Source organism: Eptatretus burgeri, chromosome 8 (assembly GCF_056783735.1).
Source record: "Eptatretus burgeri isolate ZD-2024b chromosome 8, Ebu_testis_v1, whole genome shotgun sequence".
In the NCBI taxonomy this organism is placed as follows: domain Eukaryota; kingdom Metazoa; phylum Chordata; class Myxini; order Myxiniformes; family Myxinidae; genus Eptatretus; species Eptatretus burgeri.
The window spans coordinates 103,865,942-103,886,635 of NC_140968.1; the positions used below are offsets into that span (position 1 = coordinate 103,865,942).

Consider the following 20,694-nt stretch of genomic DNA (forward strand, 5'->3'; position numbering starts at 1 on the left):
AATATATCCCTGACAAGTTAAAATCCCCCATAATCAATACTCTTCCCTTACCACATGCCCTTTTGAATTCTTCATGTACTCCTCCTTCCTCCTCTTCCTTCACACCCGGAGCCTTATGTAAGCATCCACCCAGTATCTTACTGCTTTTGTTTTCCTCAACCGCAACATCCCATGCAAAATTCTCAACATTTATTCCTTCCTTAATGTCACCCCTTTCTCTTGATGTAATGCTGTCCTTTACCCACATTGCTGCTCCTCCTCCTCCTATTCCCCCCTTCCTATCATACCGATATACCTTGTAGCTTTCTAATCCTGTCCTCCAGTTACTCTCCTCCTCAAACCATGTCTCACTCACTGCAACTATAGCATACTCCTCGCTATATACTTTGGCTTCAAGCTCTTCCATCTTATTATTGAAACTTCTGGCATTGGTAGAGAATATATTTAACTTTTCCCTTCCTGAAATTCAATTTTCTTGCCTGGCTTTACTCATTACAATTACATCATCCATTCCTTCCTTAATACCTTCTCCAACCTCCTCTGACCTAAAAATAAAAGCCTGAATTCCTTCCTCAATTCCCACAACAAACCTTGCTGCCCCCTTTCTATTTAACAAACAGCCATCATTCAGGAAACACTCCATTTGTCCCCTAAATGATTCCCACTGCTTCTTAAATGTAAAACCTTCCTCCCTACACCAATCTTCCAGCCATTGGTTGGCATGTATCGCTCTGCTCATAATTTCTATATCGTTTCCTAATCTTGGGAGAATCCCAGAAAACATGACCTCACAACCCTTTCCTTTCAGCCACTTACCCAATATCCTGTGTCTGTTTTTCAATATCTACAAACTGGGTTAAAAAGCATTAATCAATGTGTGTGCTGTCCCTCGGATGGACGTCAGCCAATGATGATACCCGGCAGTCTTGTGCTGCATCCGAAGGCAGAAGAAGAAGATGAAGAAGAAGAAGAAGAAGAAGAAGAAGAAGAAGAAAAAGAAGATTGTTTTAGAGCTGCCACAATGCACATTGTGTGCAGTGCATTTCTCATGTCCTTGTGTTTATGATTTCATCTTAATCCTTGTATGAATGTACCATGACATCTCAAAGATCTCATCTCACATGAGGAATAATGTTTGTGATGTGAGATGAACCACTTGATGTTGTGTAAACAAGGCTTCTCTGAAGCTCCTGTAAGGGGCCATACATGAATTACAGGGGTCGAGGGTCATGGAGGAGCGAAACGACAAAGGGCAGCGGGTTTACAAACTACCAAAGGATAGGGGTGGGAGGGGTGTTGGACAGACACAAAGAGAAAAGGAGGAATAACACAAAAGTAAGGAACAATGCCTGGAGAAGATCAAAATGGGAAAGGTTGAGAGGAGCAATTGTAGAAAGTTTGCAATAGGAGTAAAAAAAAAAGCATATCAGATCTGGAGACGTTGGGGTGGGGGAGATAGTGTTCCAAGGGAGAATAGGGTAGTTGAGTGTGTGGGATGAAAAAGGGGGTAAGATCGTTTGAAAATCCATGTGGAGTAATCTTTAACACATGAGTGAAATTTATTAATTTATTTCTCTGAGTTTATGCTTTCAGAGATATGAAATGACAAACACCAAGAGATGATGTCCTCATTTTCCTTCAGGAATGTGAAGTTATGTCCATGATCCGAGAGACCTGTGGCTGTTGTGGTGAGTGTGGGAGAAATCATACCTGTGAGAGAGCCTTGAGTCTGTTTTTCAAACTCTTCATCCGCAGGTAGTCTTTAATCATAAAAGAACATGGTCACCCACTTTCAACCTTCATCAGGCTTCTGTTAAGATTGTTTATCTCTTACTGGCTGAACTTTCATGAATATGAATCAACAAAGTATGATGTTATAGTTGAATGAATGTTTCATGATTGGGATTTCTCATTTTGGTGGAAAGGAAAATTCATCTTTGGCACAAGAACTTGATTTATACACCAGGCAGGATATCCTATCGGCTATCCTCTCTGAGCTCTCTAGTCTGGGTTCGAATCCTGACCCAGATATAAATTCTCATCCCAGTGTTTCACAGGCAGGGTGATTCATCAATGTGTGTGCCGTCCCCTGGATGGACGTCAAACTGGGTACCCGGTGTCCCATTTGTGGGCATCAGTTGGTGGACTTTAAAGTTCCCACTCAAACCCACACTTGGCAATGGCAGGAGATGATAAATGGGATTTCTGGGACGCCCATTCAAAGGAATGGGGGGAAGGGAAAAACTTTCTGACCCAAGCCCCAAAATCTCAAAATAGGAGACATTTTCTCCCCACCTATCCCCTTCTCTCCCATAAAAGCAAATGTAAAATTGAGATGATGAAAGATTGAGACTGACTGATAAAAACACTTCTTTCCTTTCATATTTTCATTCCACTCAGAGTGAACCAACGAATATTTGCCCATGTTCTACTTTAGGGAATAACTTAATTTTCTTATAACATTCATTTCCATCGAGTATATTCACAAAGAATAACTTGGAACTTGATTCTTGGTATAAGTGTCTTTGTTGAGCAGAAATGAAATTATAAACTTCTCTTAATGCTCTTTTTTGACCACCTCCTGAGCCACATATCATTTTGAGATTGTAGTAAATTGTTTTGCCATTGTTCAATTGATAACCATCAAAGTTTTCAGTCCACTCAAGGATATTTATTATTTTCTTTACATCCTCCAACTTATTTGTAATTAAATTTAACCACTTATTTGTTTTACCTACTTTTACCCCGGTTATTTCTTCAATAACTTATTAACAATAACTATAATAACTATAATAACAATAACTTATTGATATTTCTCACATTCTTTATGTTTTCCATTTAAATACCAAGGCTGATTACATCTCCACTCTTTGGTTTGGTTATTGTTTGGTTCTATCATTTATAGATCAGTAAAAAGACAGCGGTGGCCTGTTAAAATTCCCAACCCAATATCTTAACACTTGTACTTATAACCATAAGGGAGACGATTGATTCCATTCTCGAAAATATATCTTTTATCATCAAAAGCTCCTAATGCTTTCTTATTTATCTCTTCTGTATATAATTGATATTAATAACTTCTTATTGTATTCATTTTTCTGTACTCTTCCTTCTTTAAGGTTAAACAGTTGTAATAATGTTTAAAGTTTATTGTTTCCTTGATTATATTTTTCTTTATTCCCTTCAGCTTCTTATCACACCTTTCAATGTTATTATTTTCAATATAGGTAAAAGCATAAGACTGATCTCAATGCTATAAATTCACTCATGACCTTCCCACCCAATTCATCTTTCAACTTGCCAATAACCTTTTTATTCTTTGATGAAAACAACACATCACCTGACTTATAAATTACTTGTGTCACATATATATATATATATATATATATATATATATATATATATATATATATATATATATATATATATATATTATCAATCATATCCTCATATGCATCACTTGTCTTAATTTCTTATATAAAACTATCTGTATCCATATATAACAATGACACATTATCCTTATACTTTGATTTTAAATTATTATAATAATAGTCATACATGAATGACTTTGACAAGTCAAGAATTGATGTTCCTATATAAATAGGTTTATCCATTTCAGTACTCTCTTTTTCAAATGAATAGCACAAAAGTTCTCTGAAAACACCTCTGCTCACTCAAAACTTGGTTTATTAATTAACTTTGAAGCCTGTTTCCATGATGTAGCAAGTCTTATGTTTTGTCGATTCCTTACATTTTCCAGTCTTTCCAAATACAGCATGATTCATTAATTTATAAAAGTCCTTCTCAAAATCAGTTTTTGCTTCTGTTCTCCTTTTTGTATTAAAATCAATATACTTCTTTAACCAATGACTTTGTTTAAATTTCAAAATCATATGAATTTTCTTCACTCTCAACCCAGCAGATAAATATTGTCTCAAGTTCCTTTGATGCAAAACATAACTTTATTTATCATTTAATGCAGCAAGTGGTTTTTCTCTCGATTTACCTTTTATATTGAATGACTGTTGGTAATCACTCAACCATTCTTTTCTTGGACTTTCTTTATCAGGGGCATAAGGAAGGTCTTTATGTTTGTGATGAAGTTCTTCTGGATATTTTAAATCAACCTCAAAATAATATCCAACTTCAGCTTCATCCAATTCTTTTTGAGAGGAGACAACAATGTCTTGTAAAACTTTTTCATAACGTTTTTCTTCAACCCATTTTAGTTTTCTATAAGGTAAAGATTGAGACATAGCCAACCCATACAAATTGTTAGCATCGTAATACATCAGGTAAGAGTTGTCCTCAGTAGGGTGAATATACTGATTCTGGCTCACTTTTCCCCCTGAAAATGAATGGGGGATTTTCAGCGATTCATTTTTTTCCCCCAAAAAGTAAACCCCCTTTTTATCCCAAGGTATATTTATTTGTCTCCCCTTTTAACCTCGGGACACTTTTTTTCAAATAACCAATGACCTCTCTGAGTGTTCTTACAAGGATATAAGATAAAGATTTGTTCAAGTAGTAAAGTAGTAATGTGATTTGTTAAAGGTGATTCTGAAGAAATATCTGAAACATGTAAGCCTCGGGACACTCTTTTTCAAATAACCAATGCATATTGTTTAGCTCACTCATTGAACCTGCAAAGATTTGTTCATTCTCAAATTCCTTCAATAGTTTAATTTTCTTTGCACATTAATCCCCATCTAAAATATTTAAAAACAAAACATTTGAATCTTTATATTTTTAAGATACCCCTTTTGTGCCATTACGAAATGATAAACTTCTCTTAATGCTCTTGTTTGACCACCTCCTGAGCCACATACCATTTTGAGATTATAGTAAATTGTTTTTTCATTGTTCAATTGATAACCATCAAAGTTTTCAGTCCATTCAAGTATATTTATTTTTTTCTTTACATCCTCGAACTTACTAGTTTTTAAATTGATTCGCTTATTTGTTTTATTTACCTTTGTTTTAGTTATTTTTTCAACAAGACTTATATGATATTTTTCATTTTTATACCAAGACTGAGATTTTCTCCACTCTTTGGTTTGATTAATACTTGGTTTGACCATTTATTTATTGTGAAAAAAAACACAGCGGTAGCCCTAAAAAAAACCCTAACCCATCTTCCCATCGTTAAAACACAATCTATTTTATTCACTCTATCATACAATATCCATATGGAACACAATCTATTCCATTATCTAAAATAAATCTCTCATCATCAAAGGCTCCTAATGCCTTTTTATTTACTTCTTCACTATATATGTTCTGTTTATAACTTCTTATTGTATTCATTTTCCTATATTCTTCTTTCTTATTCATCAAACAATTGTAATAATTTCTAAAAGTTATTGATTTCTTTATTACATATTTCTTTATTCCCTTTAACCTCTTATTAATCTGATCACCATACTTATAAGCATATGCCTTTGCTCTCAATCCAATAAACTCACTCATTACTTTTCCACCCAACTCATCCTTAAAACTTACCAATAACCTTTTCATTATTTTTGAAAAATAACTTGCTCTTCTGACTAAAATTACTTGCATCATATACTCCAATATTTTTCTTCATATCTTTATAAGCATCATCAGTTTTTATATCGAGGATAAAACTACCAGTGTCCATATACAACAATGAAACATTTTCACCATACTCTTTCTTTAAGCCATTATACAAATAATCATACATCAATATCTTTGATAAATCAAGAACTGCTGTTCCAATATAAATTGGTTTATCCATTACAATACTTTCCTTTTCCATATGAATAGCAGAAAAGTTCTCTGAAAAAAACCTCTTCTCTCTTAAAACTTGGTTTATTTATCAATCTCGAAGCTTCTTGCCAAGATGTTGCAAATCTAATGTTTTGCCTGTTTCTGGCATTCTCCATTGTCTTTCCAAAGACAGCATTATTCATCAATTTATAGAATTCCCCTTCAAATTTTACCTTTGTCTTTGTTCTCATATCTGTATTCAATTTAATATACTTTTTCATTCAAGGACTTTGTTTAAATTTTAAAACTCCATGAATTTTAGCTACTCTCAATCCTTCTCTCAAAAAGTGTTTCAAGCTTCTCTGATGCAAAACATATCCCTCTTTATCATAGAATGTTGTTATTAACTTTTCTGTTGATTTGCCTTTAATATTAAAACTTTTATGATAATCACTTCGCCATTCTTTCTTTGGGGTTTCTTTCTCACATGCAAAAGGAAGGTCTTTATGCTTGTTATGAAGATCACTCGGGTACCTCAAATCAACTTCAAAATAATCACCTTTTTCTTCCTCATTCAATTCCTCTTGAGAAGAAATAACAATATTCATCAAAGCCTTTTCATAATCCTTTTCTTCCACCCACTCTAATTTACCATAAGGCAGAGATTAAGACATTTCCCATCCATACAAATTATTAGCATCAAAATACATCAAATAATTACTATCTTTTTCACTATCATAATTTGGAAGATATTTATTATTTGCTTTAGCATATCTTTTTGAACATACTTATGATATTCCACCTCTCTTAGACTTCTCAATCATCAAAAGCATATCTACATCACTGATTAAATCTATATCTTGTTTTGTCATTTTCAACATTGCACTCCAAGCTAAACCAGGAGTTGTGAAATAGTGGGCAGGATATAATCCATAACAATTTTTATTATGACAGAGTGATCTAAAAGCTTCAAACACATCAGCTAACAATAAAACATCTGTTTTTAGATACAAATCATGATATTCTCCAAGCTTCTTTATCTTAAATATTTTTCCATATTTCTTGTGCATGTTTATATTCCTTATCACTTATCTCTTCTTCATAAAGGTTATTATAGAAACTTTCTTTTGAAGGAAGTTGTGTTTCTTTAAATCTCATAAATGAATCCATATAATAAAAAGGATAAATTCCCTTACTTGTAAAAATTTTTTCTTTACTTTGAATTTCATTCCTTGTTTGAATTTCCTCTCTTGTGAGAATTCCCTCTTTAATCAGAATTTCCTCTTTAGTGAGAATTTCATTCATTGTTTGAATTTTCTTTATAAATAGAATTTCATCTTCAGTTCGAATTTCTTCATTAATTTCCTCATTAATTAGAATTTCCTCTTTACTTTGAATTCTCTCTTTAATCTGAATTTCCTCTTTCGTTAGAATTTCCTCTTTTGGAAAGAATGAATTTAGATTTGGAAAAGACCCCGTGGAGCTTGATGCTCGGTAGGCTAGTGCTGTTCCCATAAACTTGTAAGAATCTAGAAACCTAATATGAGTTAAAGGTTTTGTGAATATCATTTTTGTAAATGAAATATACTTTTGACTTGTGTTTGTTATGGCAGAAATATTCCCTAGTGTTTTTGAAAGTTCATTAAAAAAAATAGATGTGTATCATAGTTGGCACTGTTGTGAAGAAAGACTGGAATAATAGAAGGAAATTTATAATTCAGATTACAACAGGAATGAGCGGGACCTCTATATTTACCAGTAAGATGACAATGATACCTAAAGTTAGACTCCTCAATTTCCCCCTCACAAATATGACAGATATTGTTCTTTCTAAATTCTAATTTTTCTTCTTCGGTTAATTTCATCGGTTCATTTGTTTCTTTCATTAATTTAGTTAGTCTTATACAATCCTTTTCTAATCGTTTTACAAACTCTTGTGAAGCTTTTTTTCCACTATAATGTTCAAGTTTTTTATACTTTTCTCCAACAGATGATTTGAAATAATAACAGAAACCACAAGGAATATGTTTTTGATATTTATTTGTAAATGATTCTTTTGGATTCGGAGAAGCGGTATTTATCTTTTTTAGGATACATTCAAAATCAGCATATATCACAAATGGGTGCATGATAGATTAATTATAATCTTCAAAAGAAATCTTTTCACCAGGTTTCGGCATTGTAATTACAGCTGATTTATGTTTACTACAATATTTTGAATGTTGTTCTCATCATTCTTTTGTATGAAATGAATTAAGACATCGCTTACAAGGATATATTTTGTTTGTTGTTCTGAATACCTGAGAAGAGATTAATCTTGATAAATTATTGATGAATGTGAATGCTTTCCAACACTAAAATATAAAAGATCAATGTGTGTTTCTTCATTTTTATAGTTGTTAGAAATTTTTAATATTTGAACTTTGTTTGTATCCGTTAATCCACATACATTAATAGAAAGATTATTCTTTTTCTCAAATTTAGGAATATCCGTTAGTGGCATTGGGAATTTAAAATCTTTAATGTCCAAGGTATTCTCATATTTCATATGTTGTTTTACTCTTTTTGAATTACAATTTCGTGGATGTAAGTGAGCAAGAACAGACCAGAGAAAACATTTATTATCATTGTTCTTAATATTAATAACTGCCTTCTTTAGTTTTATTTCTTTTGGTAATTCAATATAAGAAGAAGCTTTTAGAGGGTTTGATTTTAGAATGTGTATATCTAAAAAGATGATTTTTTAAATATGAAATCCACTTCCTACCACTGTATTATCAACATCCTCCTCTTGTCTTGATAGTTCTTCATAAACTCCACTATTCAAAAAAATATTGAAATGATGTTATAAAATGAAGATCTGTTCTCATATAAGGAGTTTGTTCTTCATCTTGTCTTTTCATATTCATTTTCACTCCCATATAAAACTTCAAAGTTTTCATTTCTTTTAATGTCTTTCTAATAACTTTTTCAACATCAGGTTTCAATATTTCAATTGATTCAGCTATTGATGATGGACCAGGTTCTCCAAATTGAAAAATCCTTATTTTTATATGCCCTTTAAATGCCCCATCAGTGTTTTCAATATAATAGTCTCCCTTTACTTCAAACTCATTTTTCTTGTTATTTTGTGATTGAAGATGTCTATTATAACTACTCTTCAAAACATCCTTTGAGCAGATATCACAATGTTTTCTTTCCAACTCAAGAGGAGATATTTGATGAAATAGATTAAATGTGTGTTTGTTGGTTTGAAGGTGTTTTTTATGATGTTTATATTCGTGATTACAAACATCGCAGTACCTTGTATTCACCATATTTATATAATAAAACTTTGCTTTAACTAAAATTTTCTTGATGAAAATTTCGTTTAATTTAGAGGTGAATCTGTGCTTAAAACCATTTTATCCTCCAACTTTTTTCACTTAATAAATACAATGTTTCAAGACACAGAAGACAAGTTTCAATCAATCTCGTCATTTGTAAAAGATACTGAGAAATATGTCAAGGATGTAAAATTGAACAAAGATAAATATAACAACTATTGGATAAAAACAATTATGGTGGATATGATGAGTTCTTCAATTTCCTTCAGTGGAAGGGCTTTTAGTATACCTGGTAGAACATCAATTAAAGTATCTCCAACAAAAGTTTCTCCTCTCCTTCTGGTAATATATTCAAAACTAGAAAAAGCAATGAAACAAGTAAAAGTATCAAAAAACAAAAACCTAATGGATGAAGCTTTAGAAAGAAAAGATAAGACCATCTGTAATATGCAAGGAGAAATTTGTATTTTTTTCAACAACCCGAAAGATGTAAATCCTGATGAAATAAAGGATGTTAATATATCAGGTGAAATGACATTTCGTTCAATAGTAGTTAAGGATCATTTTAAAATTACCTTTTAATATAAAAAATGTTGTAGTTGAATCTGGTAATGAAAAATGTAGATAGATATCGATGATAATATGACTAAATCTGAGTCAATATGCAACTGAAAGTGTCGATGAGTTTCAGTTTAAGTAAAGTTTTACTTTATAAATATGCTCGACTTCCCTGATTCTCCATATGACAAATTTGAGAATTGTCCTGCATGTGAAAGACGGGGATTAAACACAGAGTCAAAAGCCTATAAACAATGTATATTCTGTGATTATCTTCTAATTAATGATAATAAAAAATTTAAAAAGGAAAATAATTCTTTTAGATTTACACCAAAAATGAATTACTTTTCAAGATTGATTCGAGAAATGAATGCAAAGTATGAGGGTGATAAAACACCTTTCCTTACAAGAGAAGAAACTGAACGTATTGGAGAAATGTTCAAAGGATTGTTGCTATATATTATTCATGGATGTGATTTTCAGGGAAATATCAACACAAGATATTGCATAAATAAAATAATGGATTATCTTGAAATTAAACCTGAACTTAGGATAAAATATAGAGTTTCTAAAAAAAGCCAATAATAAATTAAATAACCTGTTTTCGAAATATAAAAATGAATGATTTTTTTACCCATTTGGGAAAATAAGATAAAATTTCACAATCATAAGAATCTTCCAAATTCATTAAGATGTCTCATAGTTGGTTCAAGCGGATGTGGAAAAACTTGCTTACTTTTGAAGATGCTCCTCACTCCCAACTTTTTAGATTATGATAATTTAATAATTTTCACAAAGTCGAGTTTTCAACCAGAGTATCAACTACTCTCACAAGCTTTTAATGCTGGTCTTCAAAAAGAAGATATAATCGGTTTATTTAAACTTCAAAAAAACCTTAATGATTACAACATTGAAGATATATTTCAACTATTTTGTGATACACAGAGATGTAAAAAGAAATCAAAACCGATAACTTGGTATTCTTAGTGATAATATGGATGATATACCGTCTCCCCAAGATTTGGATAAATCATAAAAGAACCTCGTTATCTTTGATGATTGTGTTAATGAGAGAAACCAAACGGTAATGGACAGCAACTACACCAGAGGGAGACATTCTTCTTGTAATTGTATTTATCTTCGTCAATTGTACTTTCAACTTCCTCGTCGTTCCATCAGAAACAATGCTAATACTTTTATTTTATTCAAGTTAAATTCAAGAGTTATAAATAATTTTTGGAGAGGTAATTGTTCTACATTATGTCGTAAAAAGGAATTTGGGGATTACATCATGAAACACACGACTGAAAAATAGAAATATATTATTGTGAAACAAGATGAGATATTAAGGGATATATTTTTTTGTTTTATAAACAATTACATATATAAATGACAACTATTATTATAAATCTTGTGGGTAAATCTGCTTCTGGAAAAAAACTTTCATAAATCAAGGTTCTTGTTTAGTACAAATGAGAATTTTGTAAATTTACTTAAAAAACACCCCGTGATACGCATTGTATCAACAACAACTAGAGCAATAAGACCTGGAGAAGTAAAAGGTGAAGATTATCACTATATTTCAGTGGAGGAACATATGCGATTGAGGAATGAAGGTCAAATATTTGAGGAGGTTTCTCTTGGTACAACAAAATATTCACATTGTAAGAATGAGTTAAAGAAAGTAGAATCTGGTGGACTTGGGATATTAGAAACTAATCCAGAAGGAACGAGACAAATTATTAAACATTTGAGCGGAGTGAAGATTTTATCATTCGGTTTTGATGTTGATGAAGAAACTCAACGCAAACGTATGAAAAGCAGAGATGCAAGTATTAGTGAACAAGAAATTACAACTCGTATTAATGTTAATAAAGAATTTAATGAAATATTTAAAGAAAGGGATTTATTTGAACACATCTATTTGGATGATGAAGAAAAGGAAAATTTCCCTGTTGATCTTTACAATTCATTAAATGATATTTTCCAATAAATAAATAGATGCGAAAGAAAGAGCAAGAAGATTTAAGGAACATCAAGAGTTGGTTTCAAAAGTTGTCAAACAACAGGAAGACATAAAGAAGAAACGCAGACAGAAACTAACGGGCGAAGAAGTATTTGAAAGAAAACAAGAGAAATTTTTAAAACCACTTTTAAAAACTTCCCAAGAAAAAATGAAAGATGTTTCCACAGTTCCCACAGTAGAATATCCTCCTAAAAAACTTCAAATGTTAAAAGATTTTGATCAAATGATGGAGGAAGAATTAGAGCATTTAGGAGAATTTGAATATGATGATGAAGGTTTATTTCAACAACTGGAAGAGATTAATCAACCCCCTGATTATATTGTGAATGCTCTTCAAAACAATGAATATTCAGCGGATTCAAAAACCAAAGCAGGACTCATTCCAACAGAACAACCAGTAATATTTCATCTTGTTCAAGAAAAGGTATTGATATTTAATAATGAATTAAAGTTCTTGGGTTCTGCTCAACCCTCTGGAAAACTAACTCCGAGATTAATGTTTCTTCTCACAAAAGATGGAAGACAAGGTTCAACTGTGAGGGATGAATCAAAGTATAGTGATAAACCATTGGATATGAAAAATAATGATGATAGAGTATATATTGATCTGCTGAACACTCTAAATTATAGGGTTAATATTTCTGTTAAAATTAGGAAAAATGAGAAGGAGAAACACATTATTCAGGCTTAAAGTATCCTTGGTTCAGGTATTGGTTTTCTTCCAAATGACCCATCGCAATTAGTTAATAGTCTGTTTTTGTTGTGAGGTAGTAAGAAGGCTGGTAATAATTGTTTTAATGAGGCATCAGCCATTTTAGACCAGTTGATGAACGTGAAAATAATTAATAAATCTCAATATAAAGACATTTTATCTCATATTAAACAAGATGAGAAGCACAATCCTGAGTTTTAATTTCACAACAAGCGACCACACATCTTCATTCCCATACCCACTACAACTTGACACAACAAAAGAATATGAGGCATCTTTCTCGTCCATGGAAACTTATAATACCTGATTTAATGTAACTGATAAAAATGACGTTTGTTATCGTTTTGTATCCACTTCCGGGATTATAACTAGTCTCACCCGGAGCATATGAGATTTCTCAAATATCTTCTGAAATTGCTCGTCTTATGAAAGAACAGGGTGATGAACCAAAAAATATTGTTATAGACATTCAAAAACATACTTCAAAATCAACGATTAAAGTTAAAAATAACTACAAGGTTGATTTCACAATTGATAATTCATTTAGAGAGTTATTGGGTTTCTCCTCAAAAAAGATTGAAACTAATGGGACGTTTTACAGTGAAAATGTCATTCAAATATCCTCAGGAATAAACTCGGAATTAATTTACTGTGATTTGATTGATGGTGCTTATAATGATGGAATAAAAACAAATACAATATTTTTATTTAGTGCATACTCAACCCCATTTGGTTATAAATTCAATATGGAACCCAAAAATTTGGTTTATCTCCCTGTGTCAGGAAAAAACATACACAGAATAAATTTTAGGATAACCGACCAGGTTAATTGTATGATTTCTTTTAATGGGGAAGTTATATCCATCAGAATTCACGTACGTGAAGTTTTCCAAGAAAGAAATACGATGGTTATTGTGAGGAAACACGATTTAGGAAAATTTAAAATAATTACAGGGGATGGGATGTTCCTTTCCCCATACTACAAGGGTGATGGTATGTATCTTGGTAGAGGATACTATAAATCGAAGAGACAAAGGGGTGTTGGACATCAATTTAGAGGAGATGGGATAATTGATACTCTAATTTTAGAGGAGATGGGATAATAATGCATTGGTTCAACTATTCTGAAACATAAAGACCAAATTGGTTCAACTGCCTCTGCTGTGGGAAATGTAGCAGGTGCTGTAAAGAGCATAAAAGATGCCCAGAAGGAATCTCATAAATTACAAGCAATTAAAGAAATTAAGAAAGGCAAAACTCAGTTGTCCCCCCAAGAACGACAGAAAATAATTCGAATACTTGGATCAGGGTTTCAAAAGTTTTAACATCTTTTTTTCCTTAATAAATACAAGTATGGAAGCAACTGATAGTATCTATGATTTGGATGATACTATTATTATCTCAAACTCCACGAAAAAAGAAGATTACTTCAAGGTAAATGCAATCACTGGAACAGACTGGAATGCAAATGGTACAAAAAGTTTTGAAATAAATAATCAACAAACCAATTTGAATCGATCCGAAAGTTTCTTGTTGTGTAAATTTAAATTCACTAAGGCATAACACAAACGCTACACTCGTAAATGATTTCTTCTGGACAATGATTGATTGTGTGTGTTTGTACATTGGAACACAAGAAGTTGAAGTGGTTGATTATGTCTCTGCTGTATCTGAAATGATGAAATTTACACTCTATGCATTCGGTGATAGAATGGGAAACGGGTCTGTCAAAGGTTTTATTCCTGATATGTCAATGGGAACAACCACAGACCCTGGATATACTCAAAGGAAAGGAGCGTATAATGATGATGCAAAAGCAGTTCATAGTTTTACTGTGAAAGTTCCTCTTGAAGGTATATTTGGATTTTGTGATCATGATAAAGTTCTGTATGGTCTTAAAATTAGATTTCAACTCCAAAGGAATGATAATGAAAATAGATTGCTTTTTGGTGTTGGTAGTGCTTTTGGTGAGCAGAATAAATTTGTAATTGATGAAATGAGTTGGTATATGATTGAATATACTCCGAATCTTAAAACAGAAGAGATGTTGAATAGAAGACTTAACTCAAAGAAACCACTCAGTGTATCATACCTCAAAAGAAGATGTCAACACGTTAAACTCAACCAAACCACTTACACGTGGAATTTGGGTGTTCTGGAAGGAAAGCCACGATATCTGTGGATCATTTTTAAAAAGCCAGATGGTGATACTGCGACTGACAAGAATAATGCATTGAGTGATAATGCTAAGGTGAAACAACTTTGCATTTCTCGAGATGGAACATTTTATCCACGAGATAGATTGGAAATTAATTGGGAAAAAAATGATTTTGCTGAAGCATACAAGTCTTACCAAAAGGTGTGTGAAAGTAATGGAAATAAAGAACCTATTTTGGATATGACAGCATTTAAAAGTTTGTATACAATCTATGCGTTTGACCTGAGCGCTCAAAAGGAAACTATAACGTCTAATCGAGTGGATACTTCCCTATACATTGAAAGAGGAGAGAGTAAAGAAGTTGATTCATATTGTTTGCTTTTGGAAGAAACAGAATTACAGATTAATACAGATAATGGTGTGATGATTAGTCTCACATAATTTTTTGTTAAATAAATGAGTGGCAAAGTACCAACTGGGGTATATGTTAATCAAATCAATCTTCATAAACTATCATCTTGTGTTCAAAATCAAAAGCCTTGTACGATTAACGTTAATACAATTCAGAGAAAAGGAGCAGTAAGAATTGATGTTTTGCTCACAAGAGAACAGGTTAAAATATTGAATGATACTGGCTCACTTAAAATTAAAATGACAAAACGAATGTTGAAAAAATATTCAATAAGAGAGACGAGTGGAGGATTTCTCCCATTTCTGATTCCTTTATTTGCTGGTTTAAGTGCGGTTGGAGCATTGACGGGTGGTATTTCAACAGCGGTGATAACTGCCAATGAGAGGAAGGCTCAACTCCAGGCTCAAAAAGAATTGGAAAGACAGAACAAAGAGTTGGAGAAACAAATTAGTGGAAGCGCTGTAATTGTAGATTTTGCTGAAAAACTTGAAGGTCTGCCTGATAAAGTGAGATTGTTAGTTGAAGATATGCTTTCTTCTATCACACAAGCAGGTGTAAAATTAACTAAAAGAGGTAATGGATTATATCTTTCTAAAAAATAAATGAGCATTGATGAGTGGTTTAAAGAATACAACATCAAATTTACAACTTGTTAAATATTGTAAGAAATTAAAAATTCATAATGTGGTTATTTGTATGAGAGATGAATTAACAAATGTGCCTAAACATACAAAGAATATTATTATGAACTACGAAGATAATAATGGGAATGGTTCTCATTGGGTTTGTATTTTTAATTGTCAAGACAAATATTATTTTGATAGTTTTGGTCTTCCACCACCTGTTGAAGTCATAAAATTCTTACAGAATGGTATTTATCAAACATTTCAAGTCCAAGAATTAAATTCCAAGTGTTGTGGTCAATTATGTCTATATGTGTTATTTCAACTCAACAAAAATAAAAAAAAATTATGACATTATTTTTAATCTAATATAAATGATTTATGTTGGTAAAGATGGTTCTATCTTTGGTGTATCCCAAGAACTGGATATTGATTTATCAAAGTATTACACAAAGGCACAGGCTGAACAACATAAATATAATATAACCAAAAATATTCATATGAAAAATACTTATAAATTAAAAAATTATCCAAGCCCGACTGACGCGAATGACTTGGTGAGATTAAGCGATTTATCACAATATATATCCTTTAATAAAACGGCCGTGTATTCCAAAGATACAGAAGTGTTGATATTATCTCCAGGTCATACAGAATTCACAGTTCGAATTAAAATAAATTTTTATAAAGAAGGGCGTATCGTTTGTGTGAAAATAGAACAATGGGGGTATGATATGAATGATTTAGGATATAATTGGTCATTTAAAATTGACCTGGAAGACCTGGAACAATTAAATCAGTCTCGTAAGGAAGAATATTATCCACTTGGTATAGAGAATGAGTTTTGTGCAGCCACGATTAGTAAACAACAAATAAAAGAAGTTAATAAGGGTAAATATAATAATGGTTTTGCCCTCGTTTATATCATGAAAACAGAAAAAACAGGATTATATATAATAAGTAAGGAAATACAAAATGATTTAACTATGGAAAGATGGGCAGGTGTTTCGTGCCATAATATTATTCTCACATATATTTCTAATACATAAATGACAGCAAGAAGGCTTCAAGAAAATTATCATTTCTGTGTCCAAGCATACCTTCAAGAAACGGGTATTCGGTATTTTAATAAATATGTTCTCCAACATAAGAATGAGGTATTTTCAATAAAAGATTGGCATGATGCTGATGTTGATAAACTGACAACTTTAGATTGAATTAGATTGTTAAATAATGAAAAAATTATGAAGTTAAGAAAAGGTAAGGCTCTTTTAGAAATTCAAAAGAAATTTTATTGGTTTCCTGTTGTAAAAAATTATTTTGGATCCAGGAATAACAAGAAATCCTGATGAATATATGTATGATATTCTATGGTGTGCAAGTGATTCAAGGATAGTAAGGGACGAGGAAGGAGTTGAAGAGAGAGAAGAGGAGGAAAAGGAGAAGAGAGAGAAGGAGGAGAGGGAGAAGAAAGAGAAGAAAGAGAAGGAGGAGAGAGAGAAGAGAGAGAGAAGGAGAGGGAGGAGAGGGAGGAAAGAGCGAGACTAAATAAATATGAAAATATGGAAACCGATGAGATTAAAAAAAAGATTGGGGGTATTACAGAAAATAACTCAACCCACCGAGGAGGAAAATGAAGAATTGACAAGTCTATTTGCAATATTTTCGACAAGACTATTGACATCGGCAAGATATTCATTTTAATTCAAGTTTTTCATCTTAAATGAATGGAGGAGAGAGTGAAGGCATTTCTAAGGATTCTTTATGTTTTAAAAATTAAGATTCAAATGTGCATGTTGGAAACTAAAAAGGTTTTTGCAATCTGCAGGAATTTTTCACATAAATAAATGAGTTATTGTCTCAAATGTAAAAAGAAAACTAATACTAAAAATATTTCATATATTAAAAGTAAAAATAACAGGGTTATACAAAAGGTACATGTTCGGTGTGTGGTTCAAAAAAAATCAATTTATCTCCAAACACAAACTCGGAGGAGATATGCAAAAGTTTTTATCAGGAAGTAAATTTACAACTACTGGAATACCAGGGGAATTACATCTACCAGGGTATTATTTCTGTGGTCCAGGCACAAACTTGGATAAAAGATTAGATGAGGCAGACAATCCTAAATCATGGAGTAAACCCATCAATAGAGTTGATGAAGTGTGCATGAGACACGATATTGATTATGGGAATACCACAACTTTGGAAGAAAAGCATGAAGCCGATAGAGAAATGTTGTATAATTTGTCTCTGATACAAAATCCAACCTTGAGAGAAAAAGTTGATCGCTTCATCGTGAAGAAGGTGATCAGTGCTAAATTGAAACTTGGACTTGGAAATTCCAAAAACTTATAGGCTCTAATGATGTCATTAAGACTGAAGAGCAATTAGCAGATGAATTACATAAACCAATATTCACAAAGTTTCGTCGAAGGAAGGTTTATTCCAAGGAAGTTGATTATATCTGGTCCGCTGATTTGATTGAACTCAACAATGATAAGGGGTACAAGTATGCTTTAACCGTTATTGATTTGAGGAGTAGATACGCATGGGTTGTCCCTTTAAAAAACAAAACAGGTAATACTCTTATGTTAGCCTTTCAACAGATATTTAATAAAAGTAAGAGAAAACCGAAAAAATTGTGGACTGATGAGGGTCGAGAGTTTTATAACAAGACATTTATGAATTTTCTAAAAAATAACAGTATTACATTATACAGTACCTTTAATGAAGGGAAGGCCGTTGTTGTTGAACGTTTTAATCGTACCTTAAAAGAGAGACTAGATAAAAAATTCACAGAACTCGGTTCACAACAATGGTCATCTTGTATTCAGGATATTGTCGATAAGTATAATGACACGATTCACACGTCAATGAATATGAAACCATCACAAACATTTACAAAATTAAAATATGAAAAAGAGATTAATATCAGAAAACCTAAGTTCAAAGTTGGTGATATCGTAAGAATATATAGGTGGAAATCTCATTTTGAAAAAGGTTATATTAAACGATGGACGAACGAACTTTTTAAAATTGTTTATGTAATAGATACGGTTCCTTGGACTTATAAGATATATGATTTAGAAGGGGAAGAGATTTTAGGTTCATTTTATTCACAGGAATTACAAAAGACAGATCTAAGCAGATAATACCCATGGGAGCAATGGGTTGGTCCTTCACTCCATCCTACTATACACTGTTGTGGACACTCGAGGGTCAACTCCGAGGTGTATAACAGTATATAACACTGAACAACAAAAATTTTTTACTGGAGATTCGTAAAGTGATTTAGACTAATTTGGGTACGCTGATTTCAAAAATCATAACCGTTTTGCTATATCACGTCAGGATTTGCAGTAACAGAAATATTCCCATTGCCTAGAAGTCAGGATTTCAATGAAATTTACAAAAATTCATTTATTCATTTATTTCATCATGAATGCTTCAAAATTATGGAAATTACAGAAAAACTCCACTAGAATGTAATTAAAAATGCTTTAGGCATTTGGCTTTGTGTTTGTGCTGCTCTGTGTCAGTTTCACGATGCAGGAACCAGCAGAAATCGCCCATCATGTTCGGGTTGTGCCGCCCTTGGTAACGCGTCTCCATGAGTGAAATCTCTTGGTTGAATCGCTCGCCGTGCTCGTCCGAGACTGCTCCCAAGTTGTCAGGGAAGAAGTTCAGGTGTTGGTGTAGGAAATGGATTTTCAGGGACATCCTGGAGCCAAGTTTCCTGAAGGACTCCAGCAGCTGCTGCACTATTTCTTCATAGTTTTCCGCGCGCTCATTCCCCAAGAAGTTGTCCGTCACAGCTTTGAAGCTCCTCCATGCTGCCAGCTCTTTGGGGTTTAGAGTTGTCGGAAAAGTTTCGTCCTTCATAATCTGTCGGATTTGCGGTCCAACAAAGACACCAGCCTTGATCTTGGCCTCCGACAAGGTGTTGCCAAACTTTTCCTTGAGGTATAAAAACCCACGCCCATTCAGATCCATTGCCCGTACAAAACTTTTCATCAAGCCGAGCTTTATGTGGAGTGGTGGAAGGAAAACCTTGGCTGGGTCGACAAGGGCGACATGCTTCACGTTGTGTCGACCAGGTACATGCTCTTTTCGCTCTTCCCAATCTTTCTTCATCCAGTGATTCTTGTCGTCTCTGCTATCCCAGAGACAAAGGAAGCACATGTATTTCGTGTAGCCTGACTGCAGCCCTAACAACAGCGCCACCACTTTCAAGTCTACGCAGATGTGCCAGTTGAAGTCATTGTACTTGATGGAATCAAGCAGCTGCCGCATAGTCTCATAGGTCTCTGTCATGCCGAACGCGTGAGCCAGTGGGACTGATGGTTTCTCGTTGCCATTGTGGAGCAAAACAGCCTTCAAGCTGTTCTTCCCCGAGTCGATGAAGAGGCGCCAGTCTGCAGGATCGTGATCACACCCAAGTTCTTTCAACACCGTTGATGTCACTGCAGAATGTCATCGTGTCTTCCATCTCAAAGAACTCAGCCATGTCTCTGTGACGTGCTCTGAACAAGGATATCTTGGTGTTAGGTTCAAGTAGATTCCACTGCTGCAGCCTTGATCCAAGCAGCTCTGCCTTCGCCTTTGACAGCGAGAGATCTCTTACAAGATCATTTAAGTCTCCCTGGTTCAGAAGGTGTGATTCTTGAGTGTCTGGTTCAAAAGGTTCATCATCACCATCCTCTTCACCACTGCTTACAGCTATGTTCTGATCAGCTGGAGGTGTTGGAACGGGGTTCTCGTCATCATGAGGCACAGGTTTACGAGCAGAGACGCAGTCAGTGTACTTGATGTGACTTTTTTCTTCTTGTTGAAGCCGGCGATGCTTGTGCAGCAGAAATAACAATCATCATGATGATTCTGCGGCTCACGCCATATCATGGGCACCGCAAATGGCATGCTCGCGCGCTTGCCCACCAACCACTGAGTCAAGGTTGTGTGACAGCTTGTGCAGCAGATGTGTGGTGCCCAGCTCTGTTCTTGGTCCCCCACCTTACACCCGAAGTAGTGAAAGTAGGCGGCCTTCATTTTCACTGCTGTAGATATACTTCGCTGTTGATCTTTTTTGGTATACCGACCACAGACATAACAGAAGTTGTCAGGATGATTGGTACAGGAACGCCTAAGC

The 20,694-nt window shown here is 33.4% G+C and overlaps 1 protein-coding gene across 4 annotated transcripts in view; it reads left to right on the plus strand.

The window, feature by feature from the left end:
- Window positions 1-20,694, plus strand: part of COL6A2 (collagen type VI alpha 2 chain) — a 138,589-nt gene that overhangs the window by 76,046 nt on the left and 41,849 nt on the right. For all 4 annotated transcript variants that reach the window (XM_085893373.1, XM_085893375.1, XM_085893376.1 and 1 more), the window contains exon 26: window positions 1,643-1,688. In XM_085893373.1, the coding sequence (XP_085749499.1) occupies window positions 1,643-1,688 (46 nt within the window). The remainder of the gene's footprint in view (window positions 1-1,642; window positions 1,689-20,694) is intronic.